We start from the raw sequence: 20713 nt of genomic DNA, 5'->3' as shown, positions 1-20713 counted from the left end.
TGGCCCCATAAACCAGACTCAAATTTATTAAACAGACCTGCCATGACACAAGCAAAATCTCATTGATAAATCTCAACACTGGGGCTGGCTGCTCCCTCCAGCAAGAAGAAGCATATTCAGACCAGTGCAAAAAGAACAAGGTTTGTAGGAAGAGGCAATTATCTTCAAATTAACCACTGCTACAGAGCTGGAACAGGCAGACAAGCTTTTGGTCATACAAGCTCTTCTTGAATGCTTCAAGCCAATTAAAACAGGCAAAAAGAATTAATAAACAGAATTTAAAACAAAAACAACAAACAAGAACAACAACAACAACAAGCACACATTCGACATGAGGCAAATATTCCCTGTGGCCCAATTCTAAGATCATGCCTGAGGGCAGCATTCTCCAGAGAAACCTCTGCTTCTTGCCCAGGAAGGAGAAGTTGCTCACACAACTTCTGCATCGTGCCAGGCCACGTGTTTCAGCGAGACAAGCCTGCAGCACAACAGACAGCAGAGGCCAGCTGCCAGCTGCCCCACTTTCCTTGTGCTCACAGGACACCTGCACAGCACGGCGAGCTGCTCACGCCGTGCCAAGGGAGAGCTGAACTTTACCTGGTGGGACTGCAGGCCAATGATGGAGGAATACACCTGGATGGTGACAAAGATTTCTGGCTGGTAGATAATGTCTGAACCAGGGATACGAAAGGGTCTTAACAATCCCACCAAGCATCGGGAAAGGGCGTGAAACACTTCATCAAAAATTATCTCCCCCGTTGAGTCATCCTACAGAAACAGAGAAAGAGAACAGCTTTTTCATCTCCTAGGACCTTCACTCTCAGTGTTGGTTATCCCACTGCACAGAGCCAACAGCCAACATCCTTCTGCAATAGCAGCTGGATTAAAGTGACAACTCCTGTAAACAGAAGTCACACATTAAGCATCCAATGGAGAAACAGGTTTGCCATTTAAATTCCCAGCCAGGGGCACAGCATGGCTCCCTTCCAGGAAAAGCAAGACTCCTGCAAAAGTTCAGACTGACACTGAGAGCAGTAAACCCTTTCTCAACAAACAGAAATGTGTTTCTGTTTTCGTGCAGAACACTCCAGAGAGAGGCAGTTTCTGCTCTTACCACAATCCCCGTGGAAGGGCTCAGGTCAAGCTCAATCACAAATCGGTACTGGCGGGCCAGGAAGGTGACCCGTGTAGAGGGGACCAGGAGGTAGGGCCTGGGCTGGACCGGCTCGTCTGGCTGCCACCCGTTAGGCAGGATGCTGAGCACATCAAGCTCATTCTCTGACTTCCCCTGCCAGAACAAGCAAACGGTACATGGCAGAACATCAAGCCACACCAAAGGAGGAACCAGAAAAAGGAAAGGGGCTCAAATGCTCTGCAGGGTGCAGGTGCTACTGAGTGGTGCAGCAGCAGCCCGGGGACACCATCCAGCCCCGGGCACCAACTCACCAGCTCGGGCTCGGGCACGGCCCGGATCACCTGGTGCAGGCGGCTGAGCACCCAGGCGAGCCGCACGTTGCGGGAGATGCGGTAGTCCTTCTTCATCAGGAGGAACACGTGCCCTGCCTCCTCCACCTGCGGCGGGAGCACAGCGGCCCGGGTCAGCCCGGAGCGGCCCGGGACAGCGCCCGCGCCGCCGCTCGCCCCGGGCTGCCCGGGCCCCGCTGCTCCCCGTGGCGCCCGTGTCCCCTGCGCGCCCGGCACGGCTCGGCTCGGCCCGGCCCGGCGCGGCCCCGCTCCCGGCCCGTACCCACCTCCCCGTCGGGCCGCTCGGCCGCCGCCATGTTCGCGCGGCCCGCCCCGGAAGGGAAGTGCGGCTCTCCCGGGACCACGGGGCGGGGCCGCCGCCGCCATCGCCGCCGCTGCCGCCATGCAGGTGAGGGCCGGGGAGCGGAGCCGTGCCGAGCCGAGCCGGGCCGAGCGCGCCCGGGGCTGGGCAGCCTGGGCGGGCGGTGTTCTGCTGTGCGGCAGCCCCTCGCTGCTCTGCGGCTGTGGGGCGAGCGGGTGTGGGGCCGCGTGCCCCGGTCCCGCTTGAATGAAATGTTAGTGTTTTATGTCTTACGAAGTGCTGTGAATTTGTAGCATCCGTATTACCCAAAGAAGAGAGCATTGCGGGCAGGTTAACAGGCTGTAAAGATCCGCCTCCTTTGGTTTGTTGGAAAGCGCAGCCGGCTGGCCTCATACAGCTGTCCTGGCTGTACCGCTGGAAAAGAAAGTGAAAACCGGTTGTCCCGCTATTCCTCGTTTATGGGGATTGTTACATTGTCTCTCCCTGTTTCAGCCACTTAGTCATTCCAGTCTTTTTACTGCTTTTTCACTGGGGTTTTCTTTGTTTTGTTTTTGGGGTTTTTTTTAAACTATGAATATTCATCATGCTCGTTGCCTTTATCAGTACATATTCCTACTCTACTCCTTTTCAGCTGGGGGAACAAGAGTGACGTGTAATATTCGAGATGCAAAGGAGGCATGCATTTATGTGGTGACATAATGATGCTCAGTTTCTGTTGCTTTCCTAATGACTCCTGTGGTCGCTTTTACTTCCTTGACTGCCTGTCCAGCATTGGGCAGATGTTTTCATGGGTTACCCTGAGATAATCATGAGATCTTGTTGAGTTAGGACATTATCAGCTCAGATAATGCCATTGTGTACAGAAAGTCATCGGGGTATTTTCCCCCTTTGTTTTGCCAGTCAGGATTTTTTTTCTCCTTTGTTTTGCTGCCTGCATTGTTTTACCTTTACCTACTCTGAATTTCACCTTTGCCTCTCACTTGCTCCATATCAGGAGGCCTTCAGAACCCCTGCCATAAGCCCTACCTTTGCTACCTCGGGCCAGTTTAACATTGCTATCAAACTGCTCAAAGCGTCCTCTTGGGGAGGCACAGCATTCCTTGGAATCTCTGGTCAGTGTTTCTGTGTGCTTATTGCACAGCTCGTATCTGCCTCCAGCTCCCGATGGCTTTGGGAAGAGCCTGGGGAAGGAGGGTTGGAGTCGCTGCTGCCGTGAGAGCGCTCCTTGTGCAATGGGGTTTCATCCATCCTCTTGAGGGCTTCTTGGATAAGCACGGGCAGGGGGCCAGGGGAATTGCCGTGGGTGCATGTGCCTGGCACCTCTGCAGTGAAACGCTGGCTACCAGCCCGGCTTGTAGCAGTAGTTAACCTCCTTGCACAAACACAGTGCACACAAACTGTTGCAGGCGCATTTCTTAATTGGACAGGAACCGACTAGTCCTGTTACAAGATGAAGGAGAGTGCTTTTATCTCCAGGTGGAACAGCCAGCAGCAGTCTGTTCATGAGTCCACTCCATGGGCTGGGGATAAAATTTTAATAAGGTTGATTCAGCTGTTTGTTTTAAGGTTGTTAAAGTGAAATGAAGTCCCATCAGTGGTTACCGACTTGTCAGAGTACAAATAAAATAGAATAATGTTGTTCTCTCATGAACGTGGAAGGTGCCTCATAATCTCTCCACGAAGCTTACACTGGGCCAGTGTATTTGAACAGAGCAACAACAAACCCAATAGCAAGCATGCCACCAGTGTGAGTCACTCTATCTGCTTTTCCAGTCGGTATTCCCTTTCTATTATTTGATTGCTTTGTCCCACCCTCCTCATGGATTATTGTACAGTTCTCAACTTACACGAGCAGTTCCTTAGGGCTGGGACTTTAATTATATTTTGCACAATATTGTAGAATGAGTAAGTTAGAATAGATAAGAGTTTAGAGGGATTTTGCAAGAGTTTGTGTCTTCAGCAACACTCCCCAGTCTTGACACTTTGTCTGTCACCATCCTCCCTCACCCAGAAGGGGATGTCAGTGGGGAAGATTTCTTAAACAATGTAATCCCAGCAAAAGGCAGGAGGTGAGTACTGTGGGTACAGTGCCAGTCTGTGTCACAGCAGGGCAGGGCCTCCTGCAGCCCATGGGGCTCAAGGCCAGGAGGAGCTGCCAGTTTCCTTGGCAGCTGGAAGTGTCACATGGGCAGAAAGAAAGTAAAGAATGGCGCAAACTGGAGTCTTCGGTAGTCCCTGAATCCTGGTACTCATTTTGCAAAGACTGTTTTGGATGAAGACATCACAGCACCCACAGCCGCTTCAGAAAAGGCTGAGGAAATGCTAATCATCTTTGATCTGGGTTAGCTTAAGTGGCTTACAAAGGTGGCACGAGCTAGTTTTGATGACTTTGCCTGATGTGGTGAAAAGCAGCTGTAAGTGATGATGTCTTCAGACACTCATCTAGATCTTTAGCAGGACAGCTGGCCAAGCATTTGTCTCAGGCACAAGTCTCTTGCCTAAGTAGTCTGACCCAAGGGAAAGGGGTCAGTGTGAAATAATAGGATTTTTATCTCCAGTGCCTCTGCTTCCTCTGAAAAGGAGGCTGTGGAACAGATTGGTCATGGATGCATGGGTGTGGATTCACAATGTCTTTGTTCTCCTCCCTTGTCTGTCTTGTCTTTTTTTAGAGAGAGGAGAAGCAGCTGGAGCTGACCCTGGAGGCACTCATCAGTCAGGTGGCTGACCTGAAGAACTCCTTGGTCAGTTTTATCTACAAGCTGGAGAACGAGTATGACCGACTCACATGGTAAAGTGTCTCACTGCTGATCGCTGCCAGAGCTCTTCAGACTTGGCTCAAAGGATTAATTAAAAAACATTAGCTTCTTGTCAATAGGTTTCAATTTTCTTTTTACATTTGTGCTGGAGGAACCATTACACATCTTCCACAGAAAACCAGTTGAAATCCATTGGCTTCATGCTGTAGAGTATGCTAACACCTTTTAATCCAGACATTTTATGGGAACTAGACTTGCATCTGCAGTGAATAGAAGTTCTCAGATGAAAGACCTTAGAGACCCACATACACTATAAAATGAGGAATGGTTCTTTCTGCATTTCTTGACCTTTTCTGGCTTTTTGTGGCTCTGATATAAAGTGAGTTTTTGTCTTTTGCTGATTCTGCTTTACCACACAGTTTGAGAGCCTTGCAAGATGGCATTCTCTTCCTGGAGAATATGGAGCAAAAAGATGTTATAGCTGCAGCTTAATAAACTATATGGTATCTTAGTGTCTGCCACTGCAGCAAAGCTTCACAGACAAGTTAACATTTGTAGTTAATGCTGCAGGAGGCAGGAGAGCTGATGAATCTGGCACAGTGACCAAGCTGAAGAGGACCTTCTTGAAAAGATTATCAGTTGTTTAGCTTCATTGTTTCTTAGTCCGGATAGCCAAATGATAAATATTTTCTGTCCTGGCTGTACTGCTTAGGAATGAAATTGTTTCTTAGACCTTGCTCCAGATGTCTGGAGAGGTAGTGAAAGGAAAGAAGTGCTTCTGTGTGTGTTACTGAAATCTCACATGACTGCCACTTTCAGTGGTATTGCCTGTAATGTCCCTGAGGTATTTGCTGCATTTGAGCCTTTTCCAGTAAGGGCTGGGGTTTGTCCACACCTGCATATTCAGCCATAGGTTTTACTGCTTACTGTCTGGAGTAGACTGATTTGAGGACGGATAGTATTGTTTCCTCGCTCCTCAGCCATTTGAGTGAAGAAGAGAGAAAAGCCCTGTGTGGCATCCCTTTTCCATATTCTGTCTTCTTTATTTGCTTTTCCAGGCCTTCTGTTCTGGACAGCTTTGCATTGCTCTCAGGACAGCTGAACACTTTGAATAAAGTGCTAAAGCATGAGAAGACACCACTCCTGCGAAACCAGGTGATCATCCCCCTGGTGCTGTCTCCAGACCGCGATGAGGAGATCATGGTAAGACATGTCCCTTGAGTATCAGAAAGTGCTTGAGTGTCTGAGTATTCAGCTGGGCATTCTGCTGGTCTGGGTGCAAAGGAAGAAAGGGCAAGAAGTACTTCTGTCTGAGAGCTGCTTTGCTGTGGGGTTTTCACCTCCAAACACTTGCACTGGATACACTTTACAGGAGGTGTTGCTATTAATAAATAATTTGCTGTTACTAAACAGGCACAGTGCAAATTCCTAGACAAGTTGTTGAAACTTCCTAATGCTCCTCAGATCAAGCTTTTCCCTGTAGCCTTGTTCAGCACCATGGCCTGTGCCCTGGTCTGGTGCTGGGCTGGAGGAAGAGGCTCTGAGTGAGGCTTGTGCCACCATTGCAGCGGCAGACAGAGGGGCGCGTGCCGGTGTTCAGCCATGAAGTAGTGCCCGACCATCTCCGAACCAAGCCCGACCCTGAGGTGGAGGAGCAGGAGAAGCAGCTGATCACAGATGCAGCTCGAATCAGCCCTGATGCAGCACAGGTAGGTAAAGAAGGGTTTGATACTTCTGCCTCTTACCTCTAGGTCACAAGATGCCCTTTAACTGCTTCCTCCACCCTTCCAGTTGACAATTTTCTTTTTCTTCTGTGTTCTTTCCTGTCTGAGATTTCTCCAGCTGACCGTAGCTGAGGTTTGGTTTCCGCCACAGTTTCACAAGAGTATCCAGCTCTGGCTGTTCACAGGAGGTGCCCTCCAGCCAGTCAGAGGCGAAGGCTATCCCATTTCCACAGTGGCTTCCTGCTTTTACTACTGGGCACTCTAAGCTCAGCTACCAAAACACTTATATTTGGTTACACAGATCTGGGGAAGGGAAAGCTTGTTCATTTGTCTTGCTGATTTGTACTGAATTGGAGGTATCCTAGCAGTTCCTGACAATTTTCATTTTGCAGAAACAGATCCAAAGTCTGAACAAAATGTGCTCAAATTTGCTGGAGAAAATCAGTAAGGAGGAGCGCGAGTCTGAAAGTGGAGGTATGTCACTGAGGTGGAAGTGGGGTGCAGGGTTTAAGTAGAGAGAGTTGAGGGCAAAATAGGTCTGTTGGAGAGACTGAAGTATGGGAAACAGTGCTGTGGGTGCAACGTGTCTTCCTTGTGTGACCTATGCATGGCAGGAAGGTCACTCCAGCCCTTTGACATATCCGCCTTTGAGGAAGTGATAAGTATCTGCCAAGAAGACTTCCCAATCAACTTTAATTAATAAAAATAGCTGTGAAAGTGCAGCAGCAGTTAATGAGAAACCCTTTAGCTATGTTCTGAAGGAGTCCCCATGTTGGCAGGCTCTTGTGTGATCCTGTCTAGATAATGGGTGCTTCAGGCTCATGGCCAGCCTTTTCTATTCCCAGGAGTGCCACACACTACTCATAAAGGCAGTGGCATTGTTTTTAGTCTCATCTTTGGCACAGGACCTGAGCACAGGTTCTGTCTGCTATCTGGGAATAACTGGGCACATGTGTGGCAAAAAAACTTGCAGACACCACATTGCTTGTGAGCTTCCAAAAGGGAGTGTTGCTATTGTTTATCTGAATCTCAGTGTTACCTGCTGTAGGATTCAGCATGCAATAACCTTTAGTGGCAGCTTCTTATGGGCATGGAGGAGTTAGCTCACTCTACCCTCCTTCCATAAGCAGATTATGCCCTACTCTCAGTGAAAAAGCTCTTGGATCACCAGTGTCCATTGATTTTGCAGCTTCCTTGACCTTGCTGAGACTCTTGTAGGACAGCCTGTAAGAAACTCATCTCTATTGCATGCACTAAAGTAGCTGAAAAGTAAATTCAGGACCAGCTATGCTACTCTTTAGACCTGATTGCCAAGTCTAAAAATAACTTCCAAACTAACTTCTTTTTTTACAGGTTTACGGCAGAACAAGCAGACCTTCAACCCTGCAGATACCAATGCCCTGGTAGCAGCTGTGGCCTTTGGGAAAGGGCTGTCAAACCGGAGACCCCCAGGCTCTGGGGCGTCTGTGCCGTCGGGCCAGCCAGGAGCTGGTGCCATCATTGCAGGTGCTTCAGGCATGCAGCAGGTCCCCATGACAGGTGCACCAGCTCAGCAGCAGCCAATGCTGGCAGGAGTGCAGATGGCACCAGCAGGGCAGCCAGGTAAAGTTCCATATCTGAGATCTGTTGAAATCCAAAGACCAAGAAAGACAAATGCAGGTGTAGAGATTCTTCCCCAGTTTTAAATGTGACTAAGTATGAGGTTCCTTTCGGGCTTAATGACATGAGTCAGGTTATTATAGAGGAGTAATACCTGTTTAAAACTGGCTCAGAGGGTGAGGTGGATCCCAGCCAACCAGCTTCAGCTTCTTAACTTACACTGCAATACTATTTTAATAATAGACTTACTGAACATAGGAATCAATATGAAGAGAGATCACAGTGTAATTTTCAGAGATCTGTACTGGGCATTTTCCTGTGAAATTTAAGTTGTGGGTAGGTAATTAAGTGGAAAAGTTTGATGGTAATGAGTTATGTAAGAAGAGAAAGTTTTCTCTAAAAAGTTAGAAGGATTTCCTATACAAAGTGACTTTACTTAACAGCAGTAGATGACATTTACATTGAATATAAAGTGCAATACCTAGGCATAGAAATTTGGCTACACATCTACCATCTGGACTCTAACCTAGTTAATTGTGTTTGTGAAATACATCTATGATAGAAGAGTTCTATAAAGACAATAATTGGGTATCCACTTGGGGCAGAAATGCAAACTAAATGCTAGGAGTTTCTAGAAAAGGAACAGAGAAACAGGATATCTTTAGGCTATTCTGTAAATCCATTGGGTATCCATATCTGCCTTATGGGTGGTTCTGATGTCTCCTCTGCCAGTGGGCATAGCTTTGGGCTAGGGAGAAGAAACTGGAAGCATATAAAACCCAAATTATATACAGCAGGCAAATGAGGAATGATTGTTCATTGTCTCCCATGATATAGAAGGATTGGTGAAAGTGCACCAATTAAAATGTGGGCTTGTGGATTTAGAAGAAAAGGGAGATATTTTTCTGAATACTAAATAATTACACTGTAGAGCACATTGCCTACTGTGTGACAGGCAGATAATGTTTATATGAGATGGAAAAAGTAAATACATAGACTTCTGAATGAAAAATCAGTCGACATCTCATTCTGAGGATACCAACTCTGATTCCTTGACCCTGACCCACAATATGTTAGAAGCAGAATAGGTATTCTGCAGGGATATCACTGCAGGCTTGCCCTGTTCTGGTATTCCTACTTAAAAATCCTCTGCTGTCAGGAATGGGTTTGGCCTGGGGGACTAAGCAGGCTAACCCTGTACTGTCAGAATGTTTATGTTAATTGCAATTTAGAATATCTGATATCCTAATTGGTGTTTTCTTGCTTGTATATAATGACTGTTGTTCAGATGTGTACTTGAGCCAACAGTATTGATCCTAAGTTAAGTATGTATTTATGTAAGAGTTAGAAAGTAATTTCCACTGTAATTTGGTAACAAAGGAGACCTCCTGTGATTGCTGGCTGGATACCCAGAGTTACTGTATCCAGGGTGGGGAGGCAGTCAGTGTGGTGGGGAAAGTACCTCTGGATAAGGGCAGCTGTGGTGGGTTTTGGCTAAGGTCAGTCTCACTGTTCTGCCTTGGGTAGTGCCCATAGCCAAGGCTGAAAGGATACAAGAAGAAAGTATATCTTCACCACAGTTGCTTTTTAGGGATTTTAAGCCAGAGTTTGTTTTGATACCTTTGGGTCCAGGAGCCGTCAATTTTTGCAGTTACTGTTTGAATTACAGTTTTGACTTCTACAACACCTATGGCAGTATGTCCCACAGCTTTACCACATTTTGCTTAAAATCTTTTTGATGTTTGAATATTTTGCTTGATAATTTTATTGCAATTTTTTTTACCCATGTTTTGAGAAATGGTGAATAATCATTCCTCAGTTACCTTCTCCATACTAGTTTTCATGTTTTGGAAATCTGTGATGTCTCCCTCCTTTATCTATTTTTAGAAGTTTTTCCTTTAGCTAAGTCCTATTCTCTTTAATATGACTTTGTGTGAAAATTATAACTTGGATCATCCTTTTCATTCTTACATGCACTTCTTCTGGTTGTTCTCAAGACTGGGAACACCACAACCACTCACAGTGTCTCAGATGTGGGTGAACCATACAGTTCGGTTCACTGCTGCTTTTGGAGTGGTATCCAACAGTATTTGTCTCCTGACTGGACAGGTAACTGATAGATGTCTTACAGTAACTGATAGAAACTAACATTCATTGCTGACAGTGACCCACTATGGGTGTGTTTGAGAAAGTTTAATAATCTTTATTGGTTTAGGCTTTTGCGTATCAAATCTTTTCTTGTCCTGATGCACTATAATTTTAACTTTCAGAAGTTATCCTTTTTTTTTCTGGTTCAATCTGAAGGCACTGAAGGAGTGTTTTTTGAATATCCCTCTGTGCTGCTCTTTAATCACTGTTTATTTTTCAGATCATCTTAATTTTGTCTAGCACTCTACACTTACTTTAAGCTCCTAATAAGATGTCTTTGAACACACTCCCATGTGAGATTGGTATCAGCAGAGAGTAATAATGCCCAAGAGGTGGATGTGGTTACAAGAAATTAAGAAATCTGAGAGAGGCTTAGTAATTTAAATATACACCCTGACTGTAAATAATGCTACAGGGAAGGGGATACAGACTCTCTGAAATGGAAGTGGACACAGTCTGGGTTCTTCTGTGTTCTGCTGCTGCCAGCAACCTCTATGAGACTAGGCCCAGCACTCCTGTAGGAGCCCCCTGACAAAGACACATCCTTGCTAAGCATGAAAAAATAATATAATTGAAGGGGATAGCAGGGGGACACGGGAACTGTCAAGGAGATTTGTCAGCAGAGAAAGATGCCAATTTGTGAAAGAGATTGATCATGTATGTCAGAAGCTGGAAGGTGCTGTAGCAAATGGGCCTGGAGTGGAACTGGAAAACTCCAACAGGATTGTTGGAATCTTGTGTGCTCCTGAGCAAATGCCCTCTCATATTACTGATTTTACACTGCTTTTTCTTTTTTATCTCTCCAGGAAAAATGCCGAGTGGCATAAAAACAAATATAAAATCTGCCTCAATGCATCCGTATCAGAGATGAGCTGAGATGAACCAGACCGGGGGAACAGCACCATTTGTTACTGCTGCAGGCACCCCACCTGGATTCCTTCTAGGACTTCCAAGTCCCTTCACATATCCACATACCATATTTGGGAAGACAGGGTTTATAAGGTCCTTCCCTGGATTTTATTTAGTGCTGGGTGGCTTGTGTGGAGCTGCTGCTGGCCATGTCTCCTGGACATAAGTACTTCTCTGTTCAGCCAAAGCAGAGGACTTTGTTTCTGGTATTGATGCCATCTTCTCCAGGTCTGGCCTGGAGGATAACTACCCTTTCCTGATAGAGAACCTGAAGAGCTGCACAGAGCTCCTTGTTTCTGCCTGTTCACTTGTGTTCTTTCTTTATGCCGTCTTGTTTAATAAAGACCTTGTTATGCTCACTGTGAGATGCTGTGTCCGTCTCTCGGGTTGTAAGGACTCTTATTTCCCTTTGGGTAAGGCCACAGAGCAGCTCCAATCTAAACCACAGTGAAAATGTTGGAGGCCAAGTGCTGGAGCTGCACGTCTGTGTGTAAAGGGATGTAGCACAGTGAGTCAGCAGGGTACAAACATAAGCAGCAAACACTTTGCGCATTAAAAACCAATTATGGTTATACCCCAGAAAGTAAACTACTGGGAAGGACTATTTCAAGGCCCACAGCAAGAAGACAACACTTGAACAGAAGCACAGAGCTTTTGTATTCTGATGCTGCAGCAAATCCCAGCTGGATCTGATTTCATTCCATGCTTCTCTGCTTCTGTTTTCTATAAAGTTTATTAGCTGCTTCATGATTCATTTCTCACTTCAGAAAGGTATTTCAATGTGAGCAGGACTGTGACACTTCTGGATGGGCCAGGTTGTGAAGTCTGGCCTGTTTCTCTTAGGAACTGGGCACTGAAGCCATCCCTGTTCTACTTTATGCCATTGGGCTGTAGCATATAATCTAATGAGAGATTCCTGTGAGACAAAAGGGTTGGATGCACATGCCCATGGAGCCTGTCAGTACATACAGCACTATCCTAAAGCACAAATGTCCTGCCTATGGTTACCCTTGCATGGACTTCCTTCTGACTTGTGTTGAAAGCCAGCAGTGTGTTTTACTCAATAGCATCTGTCAGCAATCTTCGGGTGAGGAAATCTCCACTCAGCAGATACAGCCTGCAGCTGCTCCTGCACTGCTTGCCTCTGAGCTAATCAGATCCAGCTTATTTGTGGAGGCTGTGAGCTGTTCTCCCAAAACAAAACCATCCACAAAGCTGTGACTAGGGCAGTTATTGACCCATTTTGACATGCTGGCCCTTGAAAAGCACTGAGCTGGGAAGTAGAAAGTTGAGCTGGAAGCACAAACAGCTTACACAATAGCAAAGCTGCTCCACTGCAAATGAGTGCGGCTGCAGTGGCAGCATCCCAGCCAGACTGGTGGAATTGCTTTTTGCTCCTAATGAATGTGGAGGTCCTGGCTCTGGGATGCCACTGACTGCAGAGGGAACTGGTGTGGAGGCAGGTTACTGGTTCCAGTGTGAGTGGTTTGTGCAAGAACAAGCTGGGGAGTCAGAGCCTGCAGGGCTATTCCTGTGACGTGCTGAGAACCAGGGGGAGGGCTGTTCCCTGCTCTGTCTCATGTCCTTGCTTTGGTTGGAAAGGAAGGAAGTATACTGTGTGTGTCAGATATTTGGCACTCGTCATTCATGGAGCCTCAGCTCTAGGATTCTGCTTTGCTTCGTCCCCTCAGCCTGGCTTCCTTATAAAGCTAAAATGCCTCAGTGCCGAGCTCGGGGCCAGCAGCTGGCTGCAGTGATTCGGGCAGCCCGGGAGGCAGGCAGGGCATGGCTGCCTGCTACCCACGCTAGCCTGAGCAAAACGCCTCCCAAAAACGCCTCCAGTGGGGCAGGCCAGACCTTTCACACAATTGGACTGGAGGAAGGGAAACACAGGCAGGTTTTTTTCCATAGATTATAAAGCAGGGAGTCTGGCCAGGCTCCCAGGCTTGCCAGCGTAACTTCCTGCATGACACAGGCTGCCTCGAATTAGTTCTTGTGTAAATTAGAGCACTGTTGTTAGGAAAACAGTTGATTTTAAACTGATGTATTCCTGCTACAGTGGCTGGTAGGTTGTTCTAGAAACTGTTTTCTTTGTTGCACCTTAGATTGAAACTGCATTTCTTTAATTCCCTTCAAGTCAGTGAATCTTCTCAGAAAGGAACTGAGCCTCTGAGTAATTAGTACCAGAGTCAGATATTATGATCAAGCTTTCCTGATCCTTTTTTAAGACAGACTGAACTGATGAAAGTCCCTTTTGCTTTAAGGCATGTTTTCCATTTCTTGACTCACATCCAAATCTCCTTATGCATCTGTGTCCCTTGGGACCCTGGACCAGGACACACTATTCTAATTGTGGGAATGGGAATTTCAGATGTAGAGCGACTTTAACCTCTTATCCAGTTGCTGCTAGTGATTGAATGTTTAAACAGGGAACAGGAACCAGACTTTTACCCATAAAGTCACTGTGGAATTCATGGTCCACTGCTTGTTGCTGTGGTCTGCACGTCCAACAGGGATTCACCGCTCCTGGTGCACTGTGTCAGAATAAAAGTGTGACCCTGCTGGGTCAGGGCAAAGGCTCAGGCTGTGTCCTGCTGTGGCAGCGGCCAAGTGGGTGATTGGGAAGCACACTTCCTGTGAGCATGGGATCTGCTGCCATTCTGAACTCTTGTGTTTTTTTCCCCTGCCTTATCCAATCCCTTTTGAACTCATCTCTTCCAAGCAGGATAATTTTGGCAGGGAGGAAGCTCAGCCCTGGCATGGCAGGTGCTGCTGGGATGTCTGGGCTCCAGTTTGGGTGCAGGAGAGTGATGGAGAAGGGCACAGGTTTGTTCTGGCCCCCAAACCTCCCCTCAGTACCTGCCAGGCTCTGGTGCAGACAATGGGATTTGCTGCATAGCCCCCATGCCCCAGGGATGCCAAGGGCACCCAGGACAGCAGGCTGTACCCATCATGACTTAGTTTTTTTCCATGTAACCAAGTTTTACCCTGCTGCAAACACATGCTCAGTACCAGCTCCCCGGGGAGCAGCTCCTCTCCTGCCTCACACTTGGCCAGGCTGCCCATGAGCTTGTTCCTTGATCACACAGGCTGCTGTACCAGCTCTCTGATACTGAAGAATGTACAGTGCCAAAAAATTTATCATGGTAGTCTGACAGGTTTATGGTCTGTAATCCTTGTTGATTGGTATTTATATTTCTCTGCTTTAAGTCTTTATCAATATGATCACATATTTTTGGTCATTATTTTCCATGGGATGTCTGTTGAATAGACACACCTGTTTACTAAGCCATCCTGTTTACTTTATTAATATGCTGGCACAACATCAACTTGCTTGTTCTCTGGAGCTTCTCCAGGTTTCCTTGTGTTACTGGATCTCACCATTAATAGTTTGGATGTTTAAAAATGGATGTTATTTTTTTAGATGCAGGATACCCAGACTGAAGAGTTTTCAACATTTGCCTTATGCAACTGTTGTTTAATATCCTCCTGAGTTACTGTTAGAGTGGAAAGTGTTTCACCCTCGTGACAGGAGTGCTTCATCTGGCTTCCTCCCAAATGCAGGAGAGAGATATTTATTGCCTTTCCTTCCTGCCCAGCTACCCACAGGCCCACTGCTCCCAGTCTGTATCGGACATGCAGCCATGCTGGGTCGTGCCCACAGCCTGTCCTGCTGCTGCCCTGAGCTGCATCCTCTCTGGGAGCCATGAAGCTCAGAGTGGTGCCACCACTTCCCTGCATCTCTCTGCATCCAGTGATCAGCATGACAAACACCTGCTGCTTGTTTGCTCTCGTCCCATCCCCAAGCAGTGGTGTGCACACAGATGTCTTCTGTTTAAACAAGCAAAACATAACATTTTGTTTGTTTTTTTAACCTACAGATCTTTTAAGTAGATGTCATTAAGCCTTTATAGTGGAAGTGAAGTCTGTGAGGTGTGAGGGAAGAAGCAGCTGAAAAGATAGGGGGACAGAGGAGTGAGGGGAACCTCTTCAGTTCTCCACTCTCCATACCACAGGTAAGGCAGGCTTTGGTGTGGGCTTCGGGGTTGGTTTTCATCCTCCTGCTAGGATAGGATCTTTCTGCCAGAAACATCTGGGACCAAAGATGAAGTCTTGTGGTGGTTGGATTGAGAAGCCAGAGCACATTTTTTATGCTAAAAAGCAAGATAATGGGGTGAGTGCTGTCAAAGGGTGTTCAGCCAAGTTTTTCATCTGCATTGTTTCCAAAGCAGCTCCACCTGTAGCTCACAGAGGAGAGAAAACCACATGGAAACAGCAGCAGAAGATGCATCTTTACTGACCTCTGGAAAGCTCAGAGACTGCTTGGAAGTCAAAGGCACAAACACAGGGTAAGTGGTCAAGAGGTGGAAACAGCTCCCCAGTCTGGGTCTTTGCTTTTCCCCAGGCTCCCTGCATGAGCTTGGTGGCCCCAGGAGAGGCAGAGCCTGTCTATGTGACAGCTGGTGCCTACAAATGAATACACAGGTGTTTTCAAAAAATCCCATGGATCTCCTCTTTCCACCCAAGTGCATAAATATTTTAGACATAAAATGTTACCACTTTGTGCCTCACAGAGATGCTGTGGTGGTAAAAGCTCATGCTCAAAAAATGGGATGTTTGGATGTATTTGTAATACATGCCATAAAAATAGTTCAAGCTGATGTGATTCCATAGTTTATTTACTGTCCCTATGATACTGCAGCTCTCTGGCTGGATCCAGGAACACTGCCTTGGTGGAAACCTGCACTTAGAAATTAATGAAAACCTTCTGCAATTTCCCTAGGGGTAACCCTGTGCATAAGCATAATGCAAAGCATGCTGTCTGGCTCCTCTGAAGGAGAAGCCCTTGTCCTTTTAATTTTTTTGGAGTGTGTTTTTTAAAGAAAGGAAATTACTGCATGTATATTTCTGACTGAGATGAATATTTTCTAAAGTCAGGGGTGCAGGAGCTGTAGTTCCTGCAGCAGCTATCTTATCGCTGCTGTTCAGATTCTGTCATTGATTTACCTGCTTGTTGTAAGGCTTCTCCCTTTGCTACCATCATGTCCAAGCAGTTTCTGCACTGAAATAGCAGTGGGTGCTAAGTCCAGCCTGCTATGTCAGCTCCTTTCCTCTGAGTAAAGACTGTGCCCCAGGGTACTTCTGCATTGAGGTTTTTATTTGCTGGCCATACATTGGGGTAAAGGCCATGCTTTGGGGCATTGCTGTCTGTGGGTGCTATTTCAAAGCTGTAGCATTTCCCAGGATGTTTCTCTTTTGAACACAGACTTTCCCCCTCTATGCCAGTTGCCAGGTGGCTTTGGTGGGACGTGTCTGTCTCCCACTGCCGTGTGCCAGCCTTGGGCTCCCCCCACCTTGGTGTGCAGCACAGAGGTGTGCTGCTCCCACGGCACTTCGGCTTTGAAACGTGCAGCGGATGTTTATGTGGAGTTTATTTTTGGTACTGAAGTCGGGGTCCTGCTGTGTGATATGAGAGAGACAGCTCTTGTCTCCTGCTCTGCTGCAGCAGCCTGGCGGGACTTCAAAGCACTGCCCGAGAGTCCGTGGCAGTAGCTAACACAGGAGCGGTTTGCATCCCCTTGAGAAACATGTTCTGCAATAAGTGGGGCTGCGGAACCAATTTTGGCTGTCTTGTTTTTGTTTATTTAGGCTCTCATGGGCATCACAGCAGGACAAACAATGTCAGTCATCATCTTCCTCTTCATCATCGTCATCATGGCACAACCTGTTTTGCTCTGTCTGCAGAACAATGCATCAGGTCGTGACTTGATGGCACACGGGAGGAGCGGGCAGCACCGGGGCTGGGGCTGGGCAGGGAGCCGGGCAGCACCGGGGCTGGGGCTGGGCAGGGAGCCGGGCAGCACCGGGGCTGGGGCGGGAGGAGCCGGGCAGCCCTGGGCTGCGGAAGCCCCACTGCAGCTGCTGAGGAAGTAATGAGTCACAGAATACTGCTGTGGGTGCATCCACCATTCCTCTCAAATGTTGGTATTCACTCACACAGGGAGTAAAACCAAGGAAATTATAGGAGCCTTCCAACCCGCGTTTTGAGGACGCAGGTCCCTTTCCTTTTGCTTCTGTGTCCTGTGCTCTCTGGTGTGTCATGCTGGAGCTCAGGTGCAAGATGCTTGTCCCCTCACACATTTTCAGGGAGGCCATCAACAACACTTTTTGGAGAGGTGAGAATATACTTGCTCCTGGGAGAAACAGTGCAGGCTGTCACCATGGGAGCTGCCCCACTGCTGCTCTTCCCTTTCCCTGTGCCCCTTGGACCTGCCAGGCAGGTGCAGGAGGTCATGGCAGACCTGCCACAAGTTTTCTTATCCCTCAATTTCCTTTTTCACCCTACCCATTATGGGTCTCAGTGCATGTACTTGTGCTGCTGACTGTGCCAGTGGACAACCTCAGAAGCAGAGAAGATGCCAGGCAGGCTAGGGAGGAGAGTATTCCCTGCCAGCCTGCAACCCAGACAAGCAGGCAAAGCCCAGCCCTGGCTGCAGCTAAACATGGCCTCATTTCATGGCAAAACAATTCCTCTTTGTGCAGCCTGTTCTCCCAGAACAATCCTCTGCTCTGACAATATCCTTTCTATGGCTTAGCCCCTGTGGAGTGAGCAGCAGCGTGCTCAGCCTGACGCCTGGCAGCTCACACCCTGCTGCCCCATGGCCGAGGTGCAGCACCTGCGACCCCTGCCCTGGGCAGCCTCTGCTGAGGACTCTGTGGCCACTTCAGGTCAAGGCAAAATCTTCTCAGGAAAGTCCCCAGCACAGCCTAAAGCAATTGGGAAGGTTTTTTTCTTCTACCTTTGCTCACTCCATGGAGCTGCATGGCACTACTGTTCCACAAGTTAGGAGGACAGCCCTGGGACACAGTTGTGGAGTTTGACATATGGGTGTCGAGTCAGCAAATCTGACTGTAATCCCAACTGCCTGAGTGAAGAAGTCACTCAAGCTGCTCCCTCAGGCTCCAGACAGTCTGGGACAGGTTGCCAGAGATGATCAGCTCTTGTGGGCTTTAAAACACAGAGGTAAAATGAAATTATTTCATATGGAAAGGGGACTCTGGGGATGATCAGGACTGTGGCTTTCTCATCATCTGCTTTTTCTCTCTTCAGGAGCATGTGCCCATGAAATATTGTGCCCAGATGCCCAGCCTTGAAAGGTCCCTGAGAAGGGGCAGTTTTCATGACAAGAGACAGAGCTCCCAGAGCTCTTCTGCCAAGGTGTGGCCTGTGGCCAGTCACCAATACTTGTGCAGTAACCAAGGACTCTTGTTGAGCTGCATGTCCTGAAACCTTCTGACCTCCTGACCCTCTCCAGTCTCCTGCCAGCCCACTCTGGGCTTTGAGGTGGTCCTGCCATGCCTGCTGCTGCGCAGAGACACTGAAGAATGGGCTTTTCCAGGCTTTTAGTATCCTCAGACACCTTGCTGTGGCTATGGCTCGGCTTCTTTCTCTCCCCCCACCCCATGATTTGATGGATTTGAAACAAGCACCATTATTCCATAAGACTATCCTCTAGGCCACAGGAACACATAAGGATGCTTTAACAGGTCCAGAGTGGGCTGAGACTTGTGGCACATCTGTGGAGGACCCCAGGGTGTCCTGTATTGCTGGGGTGATGTTCCCAGCCCATGGGTGGCAGGGCTCACACTGGTGAGGCTGCTATGCAGCTGACAAAGAATTCCTGTCCCCATAGGAAACAACAGTCATGTGTGCTGCCCACCCCAGCTGGCAGGCAAAGTCCAGCAATTAAACACACCGGGGTGAAAGTCTGCTGTCAAAGCTGCAGTGCACCACCACGGTGCCAGCAAGCTCCCAGGTGATGCTGGCACTGCCCCTTCCATCTCAGGGAATGCCTTTTTGCAGGTGAGTTTAAATGTAAATCTAAGGGTCGTGTTACACAGGGGTTCCAGTGGGGTCATTTCATGCCTGTTGGCTACAGAAATGTTATGGGCTCTTTGCTGGTAGCTTGAGGGGCTTATAGGGAGCTCAGATTCCAGGAATGCAAGCATTTCTTTTGGCTTAAGGGAAGAAGGCAACAGTGATGGGGTATTTGGCCTTTACTGCCACTACAATGTAATCAGCACAAATAATAAAAATTTTTTCACAAGGTGAGTCACTTAATCTTGGTATCAGCCATGGAAGGAGGCAACACATCAGCCTGAACACATGCCCAGGCATGGTCTACCTGCCCACCTCCATTTATTGAGACTGCAGAGTGACATGATGGCATTTAATGGGCCTTTAGGTGCTGAGTGGTGTCATCTCTCACCACTTTTAGTGGCCATCAAAGTCTGTTTTTGATTGTCAGTATAGACAGAGGTGCTGTAGGAGCATTTCTTGGATGTGTTGTGATTGTGAGCATAATCAACTTACCATTTTTTCCATGGAGCCGCAGAGAAAGTGTGCAGCAATAATTTGTGGTTGATACTGCTTTAGAGTCCAACCTCAGGGAAAGGGAGAAGGGTAAAACAACACTAGAGAGCCAATTTACATTCAGTGTTTTTATCTGGTGACATGCAAAATTTTTGGTTTTTCAGGATCAAATAGAAAAGGATGGGAGGATCTGTAAATCATCTTCTCACTCCCCAAGTGTATTAAGGTGTGTAAATTTACTAACTGTGTGTGTCAAACACATTACTGAAAAATTACAGGGCCAATTGTTTATGTGTTTAATTTCACTGAATTAATTTGAAGTTTTTATTTTCTTTTAGATTTTTTCAAGCTGAATAATGTTAATGTTTTTGCCAAATAAAACTCTCACCGTTCAATTGATCAGTATTAAAAAAAAATTAATTCATAGTTATAAATTAATTGAATAAGAGAATAAAAATTTACTATATAAACCAGGCATGATAAAAAAGATATTTTAGTTCTGCAGAAAACAAAGATTTTTTTTAATTTCTAAATTTTCAGAATACTGAGAAACTTGCCACCTGAAGAGACTGAAACCACCTTCTTCCCACCCAGGTGCACAGTGAGCCTAAGCCAGTCTTCAAGACTGGCACCAGAAAAGGTACAACACTGCACCAGCATCTCTCATTACATACAGAAAAAATTATCATTACTAATCCCTGAGGTCATAACCTCTCAATGAACTTCATTCCTTTTCCATTGCTTAGTTCTTACAGACCTTCCCATCTGATAGTCTGGTAATTGTGTGCACTGAGGGTGGCTTCAGTATTTGTGCCTTCAGCAAGTTACATTAGCCCACGCCTGCTTTTTGCACCAGGGCAGAGCTGTGAGGGGAAAGAGAGGTGCCCTTGGCTCTGCAGGAGACAAGGAGCAGTGGAGGGAACAGTGCAAAGGAGGAATGCAGAGGCTCCCACCCACCTCCATCTCATTGGGTCCCCTGCTAAGAAGGACCAGCAAGATCCTCGTTAAAGTTAGAGTGAAAATTGTGTGTTGTTATCCAGGTAAGAAATGGAGGAAGGAGCTTAAACTTTTCCAGACTGGAGCCTGGTGCAGCCCAGGCTGCTGGGAGCAAGCACAGGTTGTTTCTTGAATTGCAGGTGAAGAGTTAATGACTTGCAGGGCTGTGCCAGCTGCAGGAGTGGCTGCAGCAGGCAGGACTCCCTCGTGCAGGCATGTGACAGATCATCTCTGGTCTGGTGGTCCAGACTGCACTCAGGGTGGCATGCTTGGCTGGCTGCAAACAGCTTCTCTCCCCCAGACTTCAGGTCAGATGGGCTGGATTCAAGATGCAAGCAGAAGATTACTCATCTATGAAAGAGTCTGTCCCAAGACACCTTGGGAAGATCAGGCTGTACACAGCAGGTCACATCACTTGTCT

At 47.3% G+C, this 20713-nt stretch overlaps 2 protein-coding genes and 1 long non-coding RNA gene across 8 annotated transcripts in view; 2 read left to right on the top strand and 1 right to left on the bottom strand.

The window, feature by feature from the left end:
• SZT2 (SZT2 subunit of KICSTOR complex) overlaps positions 1–1846 on the bottom strand; it is a 54172-nt gene extending 52326 nt beyond the window's left edge. For all 5 annotated transcript variants that reach the window (XM_064428613.1, XM_064428615.1, XM_064428617.1 and 2 more), the window contains exons 1-4: positions 1752–1846; positions 1447–1572; positions 1115–1288; positions 598–768 (exon numbers count right to left, since the gene is read on the bottom strand). In XM_064428613.1, the coding sequence (XP_064284683.1) occupies positions 598–768; positions 1115–1288; positions 1447–1572; positions 1752–1781 (501 nt within the window). In that variant the 5' untranslated portion in view covers positions 1782–1846. The remainder of the gene's footprint in view (positions 1–597; positions 769–1114; positions 1289–1446; positions 1573–1751) is intronic.
• Positions 1817–11287, top strand: MED8 (mediator complex subunit 8). 2 transcript variants are annotated; one of them, XM_064428621.1, is made up of 7 exons: positions 1817–1873; positions 4456–4574; positions 5601–5745; positions 6111–6251; positions 6659–6740; positions 7620–7868; positions 10820–11287. In XM_064428621.1, exons 1-7 carry the CDS (start codon positions 1868–1870, stop codon positions 10882–10884), a joined length of 807 nt encoding a protein of 268 aa, XP_064284691.1. In that variant the 5' UTR covers positions 1817–1867; the 3' UTR covers positions 10885–11287. The 2 variants fall into 2 exon arrangements, with proteins under 2 accessions (XP_064284691.1, XP_064284692.1); XM_064428622.1 differs by having other exon boundaries at positions 1859–1873; positions 4456–4527.
• A 2592-nt stretch (positions 11288–13879) lies between these two features.
• Positions 13880–20426, top strand: LOC135305197 (uncharacterized). The gene is made up of 5 exons (XR_010366461.1): positions 13880–14938; positions 15152–15271; positions 18617–18786; positions 19461–19522; positions 19837–20426. It is a non-coding gene; the product is annotated as an uncharacterized LOC135305197 (long non-coding RNA).
• Positions 20427–20713: the final 287 nt, after the last annotated feature.

This window comes from Passer domesticus, chromosome 7 (assembly GCF_036417665.1).
Source record: "Passer domesticus isolate bPasDom1 chromosome 7, bPasDom1.hap1, whole genome shotgun sequence".
NCBI lineage: Eukaryota > Metazoa > Chordata > Aves > Passeriformes > Passeridae > Passer > Passer domesticus.
This window is presented reverse-complemented; position numbering and strand designations above follow the sequence as displayed.

Excerpts from the sequence above, each read along its gene's own strand:
- MED8 (XM_064428621.1), top strand. Across the intron at positions 4,575-5,600 it reads GAGTATGACCGACTCACATG|GCCTTCTGTTCTGGACAGCT; the intron begins GTAAAGTGTCTC and ends TTGCTTTTCCAG. Across the intron at positions 6,741-7,619 it reads GCGCGAGTCTGAAAGTGGAG|GTTTACGGCAGAACAAGCAG; the intron begins GTATGTCACTGA and ends CTTTTTTTACAG.